The 19,573-nt window shown below is 37.7% G+C and overlaps 1 protein-coding gene across 3 annotated transcripts in view; it reads left to right on the top strand.

The window, feature by feature from the left end:
• Nucleotides 1-2,149: 2,149 nt before the first annotated feature.
• Nucleotides 2,150-19,573, top strand: part of tasp1 (taspase, threonine aspartase, 1) — a 31,492-nt gene continuing 14,068 nt past the window's right edge. The window contains exons 1-10 of one of the 3 annotated variants that reach the window (XM_006806940.3): nt 2,150-2,329; nt 2,836-3,040; nt 3,233-3,300; nt 4,869-4,937; nt 8,899-9,019; nt 9,764-9,848; nt 9,925-10,004; nt 10,165-10,271; nt 13,858-13,977; nt 16,615-16,693. In XM_006806940.3, coding sequence (XP_006807003.1) covers nt 2,878-3,040; nt 3,233-3,300; nt 4,869-4,937; nt 8,899-9,019; nt 9,764-9,848; nt 9,925-10,004; nt 10,165-10,271; nt 13,858-13,977; nt 16,615-16,693 — 892 coding nt within the window. In that variant the 5' untranslated portion in view covers nt 2,150-2,329; nt 2,836-2,877. The remainder of the gene's footprint in view (nt 2,330-2,835; nt 3,041-3,232; nt 3,301-4,868; nt 4,938-8,898; nt 9,020-9,763; nt 9,849-9,924; nt 10,005-10,164; nt 10,272-13,857; nt 13,978-16,614; nt 16,694-19,573) is intronic. The other 2 variants (XM_087850310.1, XM_087850309.1) reach the window with 2 other exon arrangements.

Consider the following 19,573-nt stretch of genomic DNA (forward strand, 5'->3'; position numbering starts at 1 on the left):
TCCAAAGCAAATAACATTACAGTTCACATTATGATTAGAGAATGTGCTTCATTTTGGTCCAACTCTAGAACTTCTGCTGCGCCGTAAATATAAAAGTCTGTGTTAGTAATGAATGGGTCTTATGGCAAAGCACAGAATAAGTGTAACTAATTTGATTTCAATAAAAATAGTTTTGCTACATTTATGGTGAATTTTTTTTAAACGATTTTTAGTTTCTTCAGACAGTATTCGTTTTGTCTCAGCAACAATCTTTGCAAACGTTCAACATGTGCATGGAGCATATTTTATTTACATTGCAGTTCTTGTGTCGAACAAGAAGAAAGAGGGAAGAGGAAAATGACTGGAGAGTTCCTGGCCTGGAAATTTAAAGAGCTAATTGTAGTCACGGATGCTGTAACTGTCTGTGTCTACAGCAACACTGAGTCATTCTTCACAGTGAGGCAAGAACTGAATGCTTCTCTCTGTGGTTTAATTATCAGCTGCCTGACAGGCTCAGCAGAAAATGTTCAAGATGGACATCCTATTCTTTCCTCTACCTCCCCAGGAAACTCCCCAGTAATGTTCTTGAGAAAGCCATGTGTAACTGGCTTTGGATGCTGTGGGACTAAACGCTGCAGTAAAAACCTTGAGCAGAAAAGGGTTGTTGATTAAAAGTTTTCAACAGTCTGGTGTCTTGCAAAACACTCAAGTTATATAAGAAGACTGAAGAACCTCAACAATGCCAGTAACAATTCTGGTACTTTTGAAGGCCAGGAAACACAGCAAGAGAGGTGAAATCGGGTCACGTCAAGTCATTTTTCGTTTTACAAAATGGCACAAATTATGAATTTGTCCCATGGAGCTTTACAATCTGCCTTCTGTTTTTGGACATTTGATGCTAAGTGAAAGAAAAGAAAGAGCGGATTCCATACAGCAATGCTCCATAACCACATTTAGACAAGGCCTGTCACAGTTATATAATTGTGTGCCTTTTTATTTTTAAAAGAATTCCATTTTGCAGTTTTTGTGTAACCACATTATAATCCATGACAAAGTTCTTAGTTTTGTTCATGTTCTCAGTTTTTTTTCACACAGAGTTTAACCCATAAGAAGGAGAAATCTATTATAGAAGAACATGTAGGACTCTCATTTCCTTAATATTTGTAGGCAACTGTCTTTACAACTTGGTCTAAAGGTATTATTATTACGATGACCACAGGGACATGTAAATGCTGAGCTAGTGACACAAACACATTAACAAGAGAACAATTCAACAGTGAGCATGTCTGTGGTGTATTTAAGTACAACTGCTGAGCTGTTATTACTCAGCCACAAAAATCTGTTTGTCCTATTCTCTCAGTTTACAAACTAAACAGGTTGTAAATACCTCAATTTCTTCTTAGATGTAATTTATTATTTAATTAATCAGTTTGACTGAAATAAAACACTGATTTTTCCAGGGTTACAATATGTGCACAGACCCTTAAAGCAGGTCAGCTACTGTATATACTTTATTCAAGTATTATCATGGAAGGGAAATACTGCATCAGTATTCATGCCACTAAGCTTTATTATACATCAGCAGAAACTATAAGGACATCAGTTCATAGGGGAACAACACCAACATTGTTATGAACTTCTTCCTTAACCAGACGCTCTGCAGTATTGTAATTAAAGGAAATCCGATGATTTTTCAAGTAAGTACCTCAAAGATATAACAGAGTTCCTTCATCTATGTAATGCTGAAGTGGTAGATTCTGTGGTAGATTCCGAAAAAGCACATAACATGGGCAAATAACAACAAAAACAACAATATAATAATACTAACTAACTTAACTAATCAGTTGAGTGAATGGCACTTAACCATGGGTTGCGGACGTTACCGCATGCGAGAATTAGAATAATTAGTTTTAATAGAAGTTTCTGAATTGCATGAGAGACAAAATGAACTGAAATTGCTCTTGCGTTTCAAATGATAAAAAATATTGACGTCAAATTAATTAAAAAAAAAAGCATTTAGCGATGACCTTATTTTCCTTTATTTTAAAGCTGTCACAAAATTCACAACATCAGTACCAGCGTTTACTCTTTATTCCTCTAAAAGTGAGTCTCATCCACGTGTACCAATGTTTGCGCTGAACGTACTTCCTTAGCAACGTGTATCTGAACCAGGAAGTACTTCTGTATCCTTTAGCTAACTAGCTAGCCGTGGATAGCACAGAGTGAAACTGTCTGACAGTAAAGTTTGTCTCAGTTTGATTCATGCTACGCTTTTGCCTGTAAGACATATGCCAGGTGAACGTCGTGGTTAGCAGACAGTCGTGTCGCTTACAGGAAAGAAGGGCACGTTGTAAGTCGGGATTGTTTTATTGGTGTGTTAGCGAGCTAACAAGCAAAACACAAGACTGCTAGCTTGACTCGAAGTAACTTATTTGTCTGCAGTGTCCTTCTTATCAACCGTGCACGTAACACAAACGGAATAACGCCTCTTTATCATAAAACAACGCAAATCATAAAGTGGTATGCTTTGGATTAAGTGAAACGACTGTTTTGAAAGTTATTGATAACGTGAACTTACGTTAACGAGATGAGTGATGTCATGGGTGAAAATGGGTGCATGAAATGTGTGTTTTTTTATCCACCTCTGGCCCCCTGACGATTCAGGATGATCCCCGAAGTTGATTGGTTTTTGTAAATGTGCAAACAGTAACATTAAAAAGAATACTGTGCACGTGAAATTATAGTTTTAAGTCAATGGGAAATCTGTGTAGTTTAGAGCTACTTTGCTGGTATACAAGAGGCTCTTTTCCACAGTGTCGTATTAGACAGAAATGACAATGTCCTTTCCTCTTCCAGGTATGCGATGAAAATGATTTTCTTACCACTGTGTGATAGGCAATGATAGGCTTGACAAATTATGCGGGGGTTATGGAAAGTCTAATGAATTCTGCTGAAGAGAAGCAGCCCTCCTCTCCACTGACCAACTCATGGGCCAAAAAACAGGAATCAAGCAAGAGTCAAAAGCCAAATGGCGTTGGTGGCTTTGTTTTAGTGCATGCAGGTAACTATATATACCATATTTAGTAGGCAGAATCAAGCACAAATATAAATGCAAGTATATTTTTGTTGTGTACAAAACACCTGCTCACATTGCATCTGCCCATTTTCTCAAAAGTATTTCCTGGTTTTAGGGGGTCATCTATGGTATTTTTAAAGCCTCTTTTGTTCTTTTTCTTTAACGATTTACTTTTAGGTGCAGGATACCATTCAGAATCTAAGGCCAAGGAGTACAAGCATGTATGCAAAAGAGCCTGCCAGCGAGTAAGTTTACCTTTAGGCCTGCTATAGCAAACTGCAAACTTGCTATGCTACCCATAATCTGTTCAATGTTAGTAAATGTATTTCTTCTGTCTAAATAACTTGGCACTATTCTGCAAAATACTAGCTGATTACAGATAACCTCAACATGGACCATAATTTGAGGTAGCTTTTTATAAAGAATGACCTTATTTGCATGTACATTTACTTTAAACTGTAAATAAATATGTTGGTAGTCATATTTTGTTGACACCTTAGAGTCAATTTTTTTTCCTACTGGTTTTCTACTCTTGATTTACTTTATACAGAGATAAACTTTTTGTTTCACTGTTTGAGATTGTTTACCAAACTTTTAGCATTTCATCCTAAAAATCAATTTATTGGGATTTATTGTTTGCTCAGTTTCTCTCTGGTCAGATGGGGAGTCTCTCAGAGCACCTGTCTCTGCATATTTTTCTGTGTTTTGACTGTAGTACTCATACAGAATCACTCCAGTTTTTATTTGCCTGTGTTAATTTCATTTTACAGTGGGAAAGCCTTTGTTGTTTTGCATTCTAAAGCACCCTCTTTTACTTATGTTGAGTTTTATTTATTGTGCTTCCATCCTTAATTTTGAGCCCCGGGTTATTTCCAGCACTGTTACAACAAAGCAATACAATAAAGCGGTAGATGCATAAGAAGCTTGTTTCAACAGGATGCAGAAACAGTTCCCTTTGAAAATGAGTCTTTTGCTTGTATGCCAATGATAATTTCTTTCCTTGTTAAAAGATTTTAGCATTCTGTCTGTGTTCTTTTCCTCTCATACACAGACAGACGTGTATCTTTTGATTGATTTATAGGGCAAAGTGAAAAACAGCATTTATCTAATCAAACGCATTCTTCATCAAACGAAGATGATGTGTCAGGTGACAGAGATATTGTCACACACACTTAGATTAGAAAGAGTGATGTGTTATAATGTGCCTGCAGTTTTTAGCCCTCAGGCCTGTGGAGTATTGTCATTATCTCACCGGGCAGGTGAGCGGACTTATCTACTAAAAATTTCAGATGAATTTGAATCCCTCTGACCCTTGACCTCAAGGTCAGGGGTCAGAGGTTTAGTTTTCTGAAAAACTTCTGAATTCCAAAACTTAAGAACAAGACGATGTAGAATTTTAAAATTGATCCCATAGGTGTGTCTACTGGGACTATGAGGGTTAGTGCTGGTGGTCGCCAGTGTTTTTCCATTCTGAAATTCCTAATAGTTTCTTTAAGTAGTAAAATATGAATTGCAAAAACATAGTTTTGCCAGTTTTGAAGCAATGTGACTTTTAGACAAGTTGTGAGTCTTTTTAATCTAATGTTTACATCCTTTATGCCTCTTTTTACCTAAACCCGTTAATATAGAGAGGTTTTTTGTATCTCTTTAGGTTATATTCAAAGTGTATTTGATAATTGGTTTAAGTTGGGTGCTTCAGGGATATAAAAAAATGTCTTGCTCATATAAATAACTGACATTATTGTTCATATGAACTGAGTTTAGTTATATATTTACTGTTTTTCACTATAAACCTGTTTTGTTTCTTTTGCAGGCTGTTGACCAGCTCAAAGCTGGGGCACTTGCCGTGGAGGCAGTGGCTGCAGCACTAGTTGAACTTGAGGTTGGTTGGTTCTGATCCAGATTATAGAAAATTAACTTATATTGACACAGTTTTCAGTTACACAAGATCTACAAGTATGTTATGTCCCAGATACATCTTAAAAACAAGTTAACTTTGAAATCCCAGATCACTGGAATGGTTCGCCTTTCAGGTTCTTGAAATAGTCAGACTATTGAGGGGTGACCACAGCACATATAAATGCTAATTGAGACTAACAACAGTGTCAAGAAAATGGAAAGAGAAGACAAATTTTAAATAAGTCCACTGGGAACCTATTTGACTGCCACCATACTCTTGAAATATACCCTCCCTGGAGTGTTGAGAAAGTACAAAGTTTCAAGTGTTTGGAGATGTGGCCAATGAAAGAAGGGTGAAACACAACTGCCACTAAATAAAATTCGTAACTTGAAGTACACTAGTAAGACCTGGCCCAGCGACAGATTTTCTTTTAAAAGGTTTTATGGTCAGATGGCAAGAAAGTGAGTCTTGATGGACCAGACGGATGGGCTCCAGTTTGGATCACTAATATCCACAGGGCAGCACTTAAAAGCGTAAAGTGTGATGGTATTAAGTGCTACCATTGAGGATGAGCTAACTGGACCTTTTTGTGTTGAATAGGGACTAAAATAAACCCCCAGTCTTACTGACAGTGTCTGGATAATACTTTCTTTAAACAGTAATACAAGTTTGCATTATTCAAGATAACCATAATCTTTGCTGGCTGTGGCAATCCTCCATTAAGATGACGTTAAGATATACTTGGAGAAAAGCTTTTTTTAAAGAAGTAAAGCAAAAAGCTAAAATAAACAGAATGTATATATAGCTTAATAAATATACATTATATGCATTTAAATAATGGTCTTTTGGGCTGTTTTCAAATCCATTTGAAAGCCTTTGATTGGAGCTTCAGTGAAAGACAGTCTTACAGAGTGAGTGCTTTTAAGGCTCAGAGCAGCTATTCTGTATAAATGAAGTGTGGCTACACAAACTGTACTGACTGTTTTTGAATAATTGGCAAAATATTAAAAACTGTATTTTTATTTTGCATTATTTATTTGTTAAACTTCCTCTAAAAATTGAGCACAGCCTGTCTGGAATAAACATATTTATGAACTGAACTATAGGCTTCCCCCCCCCCCCCCCCCCCCCCTTTATTTATAAAGTTTTGCACATGTAATTTGACATATCAGGCCCAATACAGCAAGTACCAACCGATATAAAGACATATATCAAAACAAATTAGGCCATTAAGATTCGGATGATAACAATAAAACAGAAAAAAGAAAGAAAAGAAAAAAAAGGGAAAAAAGGAAGAAAAACAAAAAAAACAACAATCCACACACAGAAAACAACAAACAAACAAACAAACAAACAAAAAAATAATAATTTAAAAAAAAACCCAACTCCCTCCCAAAACCATAACAAAAGGGAACCCTGTGGTACAAAAGTTTAGTCTGTTGTAAGTGTTTTCAATGAGTTAAAGTAAATGATAAAAGGCTGCCACATCTGTGAGAACTTATTAACATTTCCTCTGAGTCTAAATTTTATTTTCTCCATTTTTAAAAAGAACATAACATCTTCCAGCCAACGTGATCGGACTGGAGGGTGAGGAGCTTTCCAGGACAGCAAAATTCGATGCCGTGCCAGCAGTGAAGTGAAAGCGATAATATCCAGTTGCTTACGACTAAGGTTCAGGGTGGCGTCCTCAGAAACACCAAAAATGGCAACTAGTGGACATGGTTTGAGAGTAACGCTCAAAACATGAGAGAGCACTTCAGAGTAAAAAGTCCAGTATAATTGAAGTGACGGGCAGGCAAAAAACATATGAGTTAAATCACAGGGGGAGGTGTTGCATCTGTTGCAATCTAGATGTTGAGAAGTGTAATCTGTATACCGTCTTAAACTGAATAAGGGAGAGTCTTGCACATGAGGCTGAAGAATGAATTCTGTCAATTACTTTGTCCCAGTAACCTTCAACAAACTGAAGACCCAGTTCCTGTTCCCAACTCGAGGCAATTTTCTTGGTTGAGTAATTGCCCGATGCCATAATTAAAGTATATATTTGTGATATTAGAGCCTTACTGTGAGGCTTCAACTGGAACAAGTCTTCCCACCAAGGCTTGAGAGGTTGACTTGGAAACTCTGGCAAGATAGAAGATGCACAGTGTCTTATTTGAAAGTAGCGGAACAAATGATACAAGGGCAAATCATACAAAGAACAAAGTTCACTAAAGCTGAGAAAAATGTTATCTTTGAAGAAGTCATAAAAACATTTGATACCTTTTCTTGCCCATATACGGAAAGAGGAGTCTACCAGGGATGGGGGGAAGAGGTGGTTGTTGCAGATTGGGGTCAGAGCAGAAGCAGAGACAGAATTGAAGTGACGCCGGAATTGATACCATATTTTTAGAGAGCCAATTAGAACAGGGTTGTCTGTGAATCGTAACAGGGAAACAGGAAGGGATGAAAATAATAGTGCTGGGAGTGAGGAAGAGAAACATGATTGAGTCTCAAGGCAACACCAAGAAGCCTGAGGATCAGTCAGCCAATAGGTATACTTCTGAATGTTGGCTGCCCAATAATAAAACATCAAGTTGGGCAGAGCAAGACCCCCACTGAGCTTACCCTGTTGTAGTGAGGTCATACTAATCCTGGGGGTCTTATTTGCCCATATAAATGATGAAATCATTCGATTCACAGATGAACACACTGAAAAAGATAGAGGAATTTAGGTAGAATATTCATTTTTATAATATTAATCCTGCCAAGAAGTGATACAGGAAGATTTGCCCACCTTTGAAAAGCCAACCTTACATAGGTCAGCAAAGGGTTAAGATTTGCTGTTCGCAAAGCTTTAAATGAACTGGTAATATGCACTCCTAGATATCTAAAACCTGAAGAAGCTAAATGGAAATTAAAATCTGTCTGTCTAAGCTCTTTTGCAGCTTAACTATAGGCTTTTAAGGCAACAATAGTTGAAGTTATTACTTTAGCTCTCTTAGCAAATTATAGGCTGCTTTCTAACCTTCCTTTTATTAAAAACAAAATCTCGAAAGAGCAGTTGTTTACAAATTGCTGGACTTAACCTCGAGTACAGTTTGGATGAAGACCCACTGTGTGCAAGTTCTGACCAATACTGTAAAAGGAGTAGCAGTTCTTGTGAATTGTGAATGGAATGATTGATAATGGCCGTCTTGCCACGTCCTTTGGCCACATGAGCTGACTCTTCATGAAGCACTTTCCTCTTGATGTGTCCATATTTCACATTACATACTTGTTATTTTCTGATTTAAAAAAATATTTTCCATGCTAGCTGAGATAGACGTACCCTTTTGTGTTTGCGAAACTGAATACATGAGAAATTCCTTGGAAAGCAGGCAATTAAGAACTAAATCTAAAATGAAATCACTGAATTGGCCTCAAAAACAAACATCATAATTGGATGGTATGAAAAAACACGGGCGTCTGCTTTCAGTGTTTGCGTCTTAAAATCGTTATCATTGTCATTTCCCCAGAATCTCACAAAATGTACAGTCAGCAGAGTAATAACAGCGTGCCTGTTCCAGGGTCTGATTGCTGTTGTGTCACAGAAAGAAGTTTCACAACAGCGGTTTTTGGTTCATAACACTCAAAGTGGTGCTAATTATCTTTCTTTGATTGTTGGTTTTTGGTTGATCATTGTAGCAGTTTTCCTTTAGCAGATCTGTTTTGAAAGTATCCGTGTGTTTGTAAGTGTTGTTGCCTAACCTTCTCTGTGATAAACATGCTGAATCTGAACGATTTGACAAAGTGACATAGACTTACAATGACCAACTGAAGATCATAAAAAACAAAGAATGAAGCTTTCTTTTGTGGTTAAAAAAAAAAACAAAAAACGTTTTCTTCATCATATTCACACTGACAACACGGTTCGTGACAGGCACTGTCTTATTCTGGACTCTGTTCTTTTAATTGTCCTTAGGACTCTCCTTTTACAAATGCTGGCATGGGCTCCAACCTTAATTTGTCAGGGGAAATTGAGTGTGATGCAAGTATCATGGATGGAAAGTCTCTGCATTTTGGCGCCGTAGGAGCTCTTAGTGGTGAGTTACTACATGTGTGGTGATACCTGCACAATACTCATACATTATTGTGCTACATGCACTTCAGTCACCTGGACATATTGACAGTAAGACAAGAATTTAGGTCATATTTTCTTGACAGACTTTTCTATTTAAAAACAGCTGGCACCATTAATCATTCCAGTGTGGGATCACCTAATTTTTTTTTTTTTTAGAGGAAGGGCAACCAGGAAGTGTTTTTAATATGTTAATGTTAATACAATCACTGTATTCTGTGTTTTTCTTTAAGGCTTTCAGCAAATGCTTTTTTTTCCCCCTTCCTTTTTTTCTGCTTTTGCAAGAACTCCAAACAACAGATAAGGTGTGAAAACTGACACGTACCATGCAGTCCAAAATACAACAGATTGTTTTTTTTTTTTTAGCCAGGTCTGCATGATGTTAAGCATTTGGCTTAGCTAGCCAACATGTGCTTTTTATAAAGTCTCAGAATTCTGAAAAAATGAGTTTAAATGGGCTGAAAGAGATTCAGAATTCCTAGCTCTACATGTGTGACGATTACTAACAAAAACAAAAATATGTTAGAAAGTAAAAATGTATATATTCATCTTCTAATCTGTTTAGTCTTTTTATTGATTTGCCTCAAGGGTCACAATGATATATGATGTTTAAAAAAAATAAAATAGTTTTGGTGTCTTGATTTATTCACACAGTAATACCATCACTTACTGTGAACTGCAAGCCCTGTAATAATTCTTCTTCTTTCAGGTATAAGGAACCCAGTAATGGTTGCAAACCGTCTGCTGAGTGAAGCACAGAAAGGGAAACTTTCAGCTGGCAGAATACCACCCTGGTGATTATTGCGGTTAATGAATAACTTTGCGTTAATGTGATGGTGTCCACCCCTAATTTAATTGTTGTTTTCTCAGCTTTTTAGTGGGGCGGGGAGCACATGATTGGGCTGTCAGCCATGGAATACCGCCATGCCCTTCAGATAAAATGGCCACCAGTAAGTACTTTTGCACTGATTCACAAACATCAATTATCCAAGACGCGAATTAAGCGCAGTTGTAAAAGTGACCCCAAAATACTTTCATTTAAAAATATCTAGAAAAGCATGGTTGAATTTCTGTGGATGCAGGAAAAAAACCCTATTTTGTCACACCCAGAGTTCAGTTTATCTGCATACAAGAGGAACAAGCGAAAGATGGAGCTGGCAGAGAAAATGGACACAGGACATAATCAGACAAAGAAAAGACGACAATCAAGTGAAAATGTGAGTGATATGTTGTCAGTTAAAATTTTAACAGTAGTAAGTATATTCTTCTTTTCTTCATTCCACAGATTTGACTGTTTTACCATTTATGTCGAACAAAATGCTCCGAACAAGTAGCATTCATTATAATAACAAGGTTATACAGACTTTAGCACTAGCAGTTTTAAAGTGATGGCAGGAAGGAACAGGGACTTTAAAAAATAAGACAGATGGAAAAGTAAGAGAAAAGTAGCAGTTTAACAAAATAGAAGCTTTTAAAACAGGGACAACAGCCACATATCCACAAAATTCCTTCTGAATAATTCTGAATTTTATAAGACATTTGAAAAACGTAGCAGCTAGAACTGTTAAATAAACTAAAAGGCAACATCTAATCAATATACTTGGAACTGTTTGTAGTATTGAACAGAGCAAGCAGTACTCGGCCTGTGCGCTGGAAAGAAACTTAATGTGATAAACCCAAACCTTCAGACTAACAAAGGCTAGAAAGGGCAGAAACGACAAGAAAAAAGTGCATGTGATTATTATATCGGCAGAAAGTCGAGAGTCTTAAATGGTTTAATTAGAAATCAGCATGACTCCACATATGATGACTCCACTTGGTCTGTGTTTTTGGTGGTGATTGATGTGGTCAGAAACTCAGGTTATTAAAGGTTATGCATTAAGATATACATAAAAGATATACTTTTTTGTTTTTTAATGAGAATTTACAAAAAAACCTCTTTAATTTATTAAAAACACATGATGTAAAATAACTGAATATTTTCACCCCCTTTAAAGTGACTGACCTATTTCAACTGAGATCCAGCCAGTTGGTGCTAGCAGTCTCACAATTAGTTAAATGGAGGTAACCTGAGTGCACTGAATGTGTCTCATGTGATTGTAGAATTTAGACATCTGTATCTGGACAGTCCAGGCATGGGTTAATTGGCATTCCTGGCTACAATAACACCATGAAAAAAAAAAACCACTCCAAGCAGCTCTGAGAAAATGCAGTTAAAGAAGGAGTTCTTTAAGTGGAGGATATATGGCATGTGTCGTCATAAACTGATTAACAAGGAGGAGACAAATATGAGATGCCACTAAGACACCTGTGACTGCTCTGAACCTGTTGCCCAGGTTCTAATGGGACAGCAGCACAAACAAAGCCAGTCTGAATTAAAGTTTACCCAAAGGCATGTGGGAGACTCAAAAGTCAAGTGGAAGAACATAAGGGGTTGTCTAAGAAAGAGTTTTGTGGGCATCAGACTCGATGCTGTGTTTGGCAGACACCAAACACCACACACGTCTGCAAACACGCCACCCCATCGTGAAGCATCATGATGTGGGGATGCTTCTCGGCAGCAGGCCCTGGAAGGCTTCTAAAGGTAGAGGATAAAAGGGAAATCCTGGAGGACATTCAGACTCAGTCTGCAAGAGAACTGCTACTTTGCAGAAGATCTGTTTCTCACCAAGTCAGTCACTTGAAGCACACTGCGAAAGCTACATGGAAGTGGTTTAAAGACAAAGTGAATGTTGAGTCAAAGCTCAGATTTCAGTCTGATAGGGAATTTGTGGCAGTTTTTGAAAAGGGCTGTTCATGCCTGACACAAAGATACATTTTCACAGTTCTCATGTTCTTCCCGGGGCATCAAAGACAATTGCATTACGAGACAGCTGTGTGGACATTTCCAGGAAAGATTGTTGAGAGTTAGTGCTGACTTTCAGGGCTCCTAGGAGCACAGCTGAAGGGTGGCCTCATGATGAGCTGAAACGCAAACTCCCTCTGCTCCAAACTCACGAGCAGAGGAAGCAGCACAGAAGAGGGTGGGAAAGTTTATCTTGGTTCAGATGTGATTTGTGTTAAATGGAGTAAAACGTGTAAACAGACACAGCCTGATTTGCTTCATTGGATCTGTTTTTGAATTCTATTGTGGTTTATTTAGTTCAGTTACATCAATCGTCTTTATTAATGATATATCCATTAAATGAAAGACTAACATCTAGGACCAGCTGTTTGTTGACTTAGCCGTGATCAAATGGGGTTTGATTCGGTGATTGATTTTTATGTCAAATAGCTAGTTTGCTTAATTAGAGTTAAAAGATTGAGTCACCCAGTTTTCATCTGTCTGCTATATGTTTATTTAAAACTTACATATGGCAAACACTTAAGATTAATAAGTGGCTATTTGGTGCAGTTAAAGCTGATCTGGAAATAGCTTGTACTCTGATGGGGACGGTCCATGTTGAGAATTTTAATTTGCTTTACCTCATCTTTAATGTTTCCTCTGCCACTGACATGTAAAATCAGCTAATAGGAAATAACATTATGTATCAAGAATGACTTATGAGAGAGGGATCTCAACAAAGAATGTTATTGCAGCCTGGTTTTAATTTACATGCAAGGCCTTTTCTTTATGGCTCTGTCTTTTTGCCAGCCAGTAAAATCTTTCCAGGGTTGGTACCTGCGTCCTCATGGCGAGATTAAGTGTTATTTTTCCAAAGATGTTCACAAGTGTTACAGTCGTCATTTACTATGGGGTTCAAATACACTGATCATGTATGACAGGATGGAGTCTGTAGCATTTGAAAATAGCTGGCCTTGGATCTTTTTGGCCTCTGGAGCTCAGGTCCCAGGGGTGATTTAGGAGAGTTGAAAGCAGAGGAGACAAGCTGATCCATTGTTTTGTTTTTTGTTTTTTAACTGTTGTCTTTATAGTCCGAGGTGTAATCAAGATCTTCAGTTTCTGGTTGAAGCTGGGTTGTGATCATGCGTAATAATGCCAGTTTGCACATTTACCCTGTAGAAGTTCATTTGTCATGCAGTCTGACTCATGATGGTTCACAAGGAAGTCACTTCCAAAGCAAACTGCAATCAAGGAAGAAAACAGAGGACTGGAATTCCAGCACCACATCTTTATGAAATGTGAAGAAAGAGTGGTTCATATTTTCATGCAGTGCTGTCTTAATTTTGGAGTCAGTTCCCTTTTAAAATAGACAAGTAGGCAGCTGTTACCCACTAATGATAGCATTTACTTTGAGTTTAGCACAATTGCCAGCATGCACAGTGTAGTGATATTCCATTTTCATTTTTTTTTCCTATAAATTCTTTTACTGGGGTGCTAAAATTTGTTGATTTGTGTTTTTTTTAAACGCTTGTTAGTTTACGAGTGTTGGTGGATAACACAACATGTGCAGGGAAGTGTAGCCTAGATCATTTTATGCCATGCCCTAAAAACACATTATTGCAAGGTGCTAATATTTACTGAAATGGTGGTTAAAAAAGCCTAATAGAAAACAGCTTTTAACAAAAATAGGAGAACAGCTCATTGACACTGTCACTTGTTCAGGACTGGACTTAAGAGGTGCAAATTAATGAATAGTTGTGAAGACGGTACAAGCAAACAGATGCATACAGAGGTTCCTTCACCTACTAGTGTGACTGTTAGTCAAACGTTAACATCTCAAGTTCAGAAAGTGATAGTTTTTTCATTTTACCACCTCTTATAGTTATAGTTACTTAAAATTGCCATTTGAAGATGTCCTTTTGAATTTCTTAGTTCCTTTTTTGCAGTTCATGTGACTCTTTTCCTTTACTGTCATATAGGGAAATGGCTCAGGGTGCCTCGACACAGTTGGAGCTGTTGTTGTGGACCTGGAGGGGAATGTAGCTGCAGCAGTGTCCAGTGGAGGTTTGGCTATGAAACATCCCGGCAGGGTTGGCCAGGTAATGAGGCCCTTTCCTTCTTTTTATTACAATATCTTTGTCCAGATAATGTCTTTAAATAAATGTTTAATGTAACTCAATTAAATGATAACTAAAATTATCTAACTAAAATTGCAGTTATTACTATAGACATCATTTCTTCTGTAGTGAAATATTTCAACATTGTGAGATATCATTTCTATGTCGTGCATACAGGGCTCTATTTAGAGAACAAAATAAGTGCACTGTGCACCTACATACTGTTTGCGTTTAATGCTAATGTTATGCTGCTGCCTGTAATTGAAGCTCAAAAGATGTCTGTCCGTATCCAAATTATTGCCGTCTAAAAGAGGGAGAATTTTTTTTTTGCTCCAAATTATGGGCCTCTGGCTTGGGGATAATTTCAGTTTCATGTGTGGCAAGTCAGTAAATCCATTGGAAATGTTTGTTTTTAGTTTGCATGTTCTCCCCGTGTTTGCGTGGGTTCTCTCCAGGTACTTGGGCTTCCTCCCAAAGACATGTAGTTAGTGGGGTTAGGTTAATTGGTATTTCTAAATTGTCCATAGGTGTGAATGTGAGTGTGAATGGTTGTCTGTCTCTTGTGTTAGCCCTGCGACAGACTGGCAACCCGTACAGGGTGTAACCTGCCTCTCACCGTATGGTAGCTGGGATGGGCTCCATCCCCCCCATTGCGCCCCTGACAAGGCTAAGCAGGAGAGAATGGATGGACGTATGCCTGTTTGACTTTAACAGGCAAACATTTTCCTCTTCTTTAATACAGACTTCTTTTCTTCAAATAAAGGTGATATACTAATATAAAAAAAGGCTGAAAAGCTGAAAAATCAATAGATGTAACATTCTTCTGTGGAGGGGTAAATCTTGGTCTCAAAGCTAGTGTGCCTCCTTCAATTCTCCATAAATGTCCACTGGTCATTGATATTGTTTTAAGTAATTTTACCACCAAATTTTTTTTTCAACATTTAGTTGGAAGAGATTTTGTTTTTATTGTTTGTTTTTTAAAAAAATAAAATTTTTTGCAAGTAGTGCCTGTTTAAAATCATCCAATTCATTGGGATTTAAATCTGGACTTTGATAGTGTTTGCATAGCCTTCTATTTCTTCTTTTTGACCCATTTCTCAGTGAATCTGTTAGACCCCTTATGATCATTATTCTGTTAGAAGAGCCAGCTTTGCTTTAACTTCAACTTTTGAACAGATGGCCTCACATTATCTTCAAGCACTCTTTGATACGATGCTGGTTTATAGTAAAACCGATGCCTGCAAGCTGTCCAGTCCCAAGGGCATCAAAGCACATTTCACACCACGATGTTTTACAGCTGGCATGCAGTTCTTCTTTTTGAAAGTCTGTCTTTGCTCTGTGCTGAACATGTCTCCTCTGACTGTGGCCAAAAAAACTCACTCTTTGTTTTTCTCTACCTAGGTCACGTTATTCCCAGTGGTCTGTTCTTAGTTGTCCAAAAACAACAACAAAGCAGTACTACAGTTTTGCCAGTGAACATATAGACATTTTTTCCTCTTTTTGACATCAGTGTGTTTCTGCAGCTTTTGTTTAATTTTTTTGTAATTAGTCAGTTTTCCATGCTTATGTATTTTTTTGTCTGAAGAACAGTGTTGCTTAAACAAAAATTGTCACTTTTGCTTCAAATTTGCTGCAAGCTGTTAAAAAAATTCCAACCGTTAAACGCAGATATTTTTGGCGACTTTGGTGGGGACCAAAGCAGAGCTAAAAAAGAGTTGTATATTAGCTTTTGCATTAGATTCCAACCCCATAGTTGGTGGGGAATCTCGGTATAATGAAACTGAAAGCTCAGCAGCCATTAAGGACATGCTCTTTAAATTTAACCTGCTTTTGGAGGGAAGCCAAAAAGGATAGAGTTGGAGTGCAAAAACTCACCCTGGGCTTTTTCAGGCTTTTTAGACTTGACCAGAAATGTGTTATCAGTAGAGAGGTGGCGTGTCTGCAGTATGTTCTTTGTTAACTCACTATCCACTAAAATCATAGGAAAACAGTGTGCCAGGGTTGTGTGTTACGTGAGTTTTGATCCCCTCTAGTGGCCATAAGTCTAACTGATCAGTGCACCTTATGAAGGGTTAAGGGCAGCAGATTGGACTTTTTCAGGAAGCAGCGGTTGCCAGTAAAGGCCCCCAGAGTTTGGTTCCCTTTCTTTTATTTCTCCCATTGCTGGCTGTAATTAACAGAGTTGAAATTTTACTTTTTAATGGAGATAGTCAAAAATAATAACTAGTGGTCTGGGCTCTACTTAATGTTAATTCAAAACTTTTCTTTGAAGAAGAACTTTTACTTCGAGGAAACAAAGGAAATTGTCATTTTCTATTAAAAGCAGCTTTACGGGAAAAAACAGCCATGTAAGAGTTGAGGCTGAACAGAATGAATGAATCAGTGGGATTTACTGCCTCAACCTAATTATCACTTGTAGTGTTAGGAAAACCTGAAGCTCAGAGCAATAGAGCTAGAAAGCCTGGCATGCTGCTTTAGTTAAAGATGTGCAAATATAAATAAGTCTGCTATAACCAACCAGTAACCAAAGTTACTCTTTAAGAAATTATTCTACTTATTTCAAGGCAAAAGCAACAATCCTTTTCATCTAAAATGTCTTTTTTGTCTTCAATTTCTCAGGCTGCTCACTATGGATGTGGCTGCTGGGCTGAAAATGCCTGTAATATGAACTCTTACTCTACAGCAGTGAGTACCTCAGGTATACCAGCACATTCTCTGTAATCTACTTTTACAGTTGTGTGTGTTTGTGTGTGTTTGTTTGTTTCCACTCTGTTGACTCTGGGTTCACTATTAGCCTCTCTTTTGTTGTTGAGGATGATATGAATCAGTCCGAGCGAGTCAGGCTTCAAAAAGCCCGATAATACTTTCCGATGACCTTCAACTGTTCCCGCTGAGTGATTTCTCATCAGTCACTTCCTCAACTGATTGAGTCATCTTTCTCTACTCTGTGTTAGTCAGCTGCACGCCAGGTGCATTGCAGAGCTCTTTGGATTTTCAGTGACTTGTGACATGGGACACCTGTTGTAGATATGATTGAAGGAGAGCTGCTGGAAGGGCATTGCAGTGTTAAAATGGTGAATTTGTAAAGTGTACTTGTCCAGATTTGGATCATAACTTGACTGGTATAATAGTTGGCAGTTAAATCAAGTATCAACTTTTGCATTTCATGTACTGTGAACTTTTACTTAGAGTACATGTATAATATAAAAATCTAAATAAAACTAAAAACAAATGCCCCCCCCCCCAAAAAAAAACAAAACAAAACAAAACAAAAAAAACAAAACAAAACAAAAAAAAAACTATGTGGTCGAGCAGCACTGGACAGGACTTTTACTTGACACCATTATTGTAGTTCAGGATGGCCTAATATGCTTTCTGCTGTCCAAAAGCCCTAGAATTTAAGATTTGGGTGGTTAGTTCTGCAGTTATCTAGAACATTTCACCATAACAAAAGTTAGAGTAAATCACTTAAATTATTAGCTGTCTTGTGGTTTTTATTGGAGCAAACAGTCATGTGAAAATGAATGCTCTTTCGAGGTTTTCTCTATCAGCATGTAATTTTAAAAAATTATTTGGTCCTTATCAGGTTATCAGGTCTAAAATTATTTAAATACAACATCAAATAAATTGCAAACCATGACATACACACACACAGGGTTATTTTTTATTTAACAAAAATGAAGCCAAAATGCAGAAGCAGTGTGTGAAAAACACATGCACACAAAATGATTTGGTATCTTGTAGAACCACCTTTAGCAGCAATAATTTAGTAACTTATAAGTAATCATTTTCTGTTTGTTTTTATCAGTGTCTCTTATCGTTGTAGAGATCATTTTGGCCACTTTTCTTGTCAGTGTTGTTTCATTACGCTTTTCAGACATTCCCACTGTTTTTTTTAAGGTCCTTGCACAGTATTTAATTCAGGTTGAGGTTCAGACTTTGACTGGTCCATTGCAACATCTTGATTCTTTTCTTTTTCAGCCGTTCTGTTGTAGATTTGCTGCTGTGTTTGGAATCACTGTTTTCTCACAATATCCAATATGGGTTAAGTTTTAGCTGTTGGACAGATGGCCTCACTTTGACTCCAGATACTTTGATATACAGAAGAGTTCATGGTTGACTCAAAGACTGCAAATGGCCAGAATCATAACCGTCGTTTGGTTATTGCTAAATGTGGTGCAGTGCATTAAGTCCAGACGTCTTGGTCTCGTTCTGTCCAAAGAACATCGTTCCAGAAGTCTTTGTTCAGATCTAAACTGTGTTGCCACGTTGTTTTTAGAGAGAAGAGACTTTCTTCTGCAAAGCCACACTTATTCAGTTTTTTTCCTAATTTTATTGCCATGAACTTTAACATTTAACATACTAACCAAGCCTGTAGAGTCTGAGATGTAGCTTCATTGGGGCTTTTGCAGTTTGGTTTGACCTTGGGGTAAATTTGCTGGGAAGATTGGCACAAATGTTTTCCACTTGTGAATAAACTTTCTCACTGTAGAATGATGGACTTTAAATTGTTTGGAAATGGCCTTATAACCCTTCCCAGATTGATAGGGAGCAACAGCTGCTTCTCTAAGGTAATGGCTGATGTCTTTCCTCCTTGGCATTAAGCTTACATGCACCTGAATGCTCCAGACCAGCAAATTACCAAAACTTTTGCTTTTATAGAGGTGTCACACTACCTTAATTCCTATAGAAGCAGTAACAATTTACTTAGTTTTTCACAAATGCTTTTGGCGTCATTTTTGTTAAATGAATGAAGACATTTTATAAGTTTCATGTGTTGTTGTTCATCTGAAAGTGTATTTAACTAATTTTAAGACATGCTAAGGACTTTATGCTTTTTCATCCAGTCTGGTTTGGTGAGGATCTGTCATTTGCTTGTCGTCTGTAGGTTAAAGGTGATAGGCCGGATACACTTCGGCAGCTCTGTTCAGCATTTCTTACGTTAAACAAGCAGTATATGACAACTGTTGTGGTAGTGGTCTGTTGTTCATTAATTATCCAAGAAGATCAAGTGTAGGCTGCATGTTTGATATTTGCGCTGTGTGCATTCTCACCCTGTCTTCCTATATTGTGGCTTTGTCTTTGAAGTGAGTGAAAAAAAAGGAGCGAGCCGTATGGGTTCAGAGAGCATAATGTGTGTTCCAGTACAACACCTGTCTTTCATTTCCTAACATGAAAGATGTTTCCATCAAAAAGAAACAGAAAGAATCATTTCCATTCTGACACAAGGAGTGTGATCCTCAACCCGATTGTCCCTTTCTTCCCTCCACCACACCAACACATTGCCCGTCCACGCACCCGCCCTCTTCCCTTCCCACCTCTTCCACTGTATTCAGTTTTGTAATATGCGGCTCATGTGTGTCTTTGTTTTATTGCTTCATCTGGCCTTTACTTTGCTGCGGCCAGCGAGACAACAACTCACAAAGTTTACTGTTTACTCGTGCCGCTGTCGGCTGTCACATACTGTGTCCACATTTGTTGGTCTTTTTGGGGTTTTTTTTCCTGCTGAGTTGCTGCTTTAGGTTTCTTTCTGTCGTTCTAATTCAATTGTGTTTGCGCTGCCATAATATCCAGTTCC

This window comes from Neolamprologus brichardi, chromosome 13 (genome assembly GCF_056152115.1).
Source record: "Neolamprologus brichardi isolate AB-2024 chromosome 13, ASM5615211v1, whole genome shotgun sequence".
In the NCBI taxonomy this organism is placed as follows: domain Eukaryota; kingdom Metazoa; phylum Chordata; class Actinopteri; order Cichliformes; family Cichlidae; genus Neolamprologus; species Neolamprologus brichardi.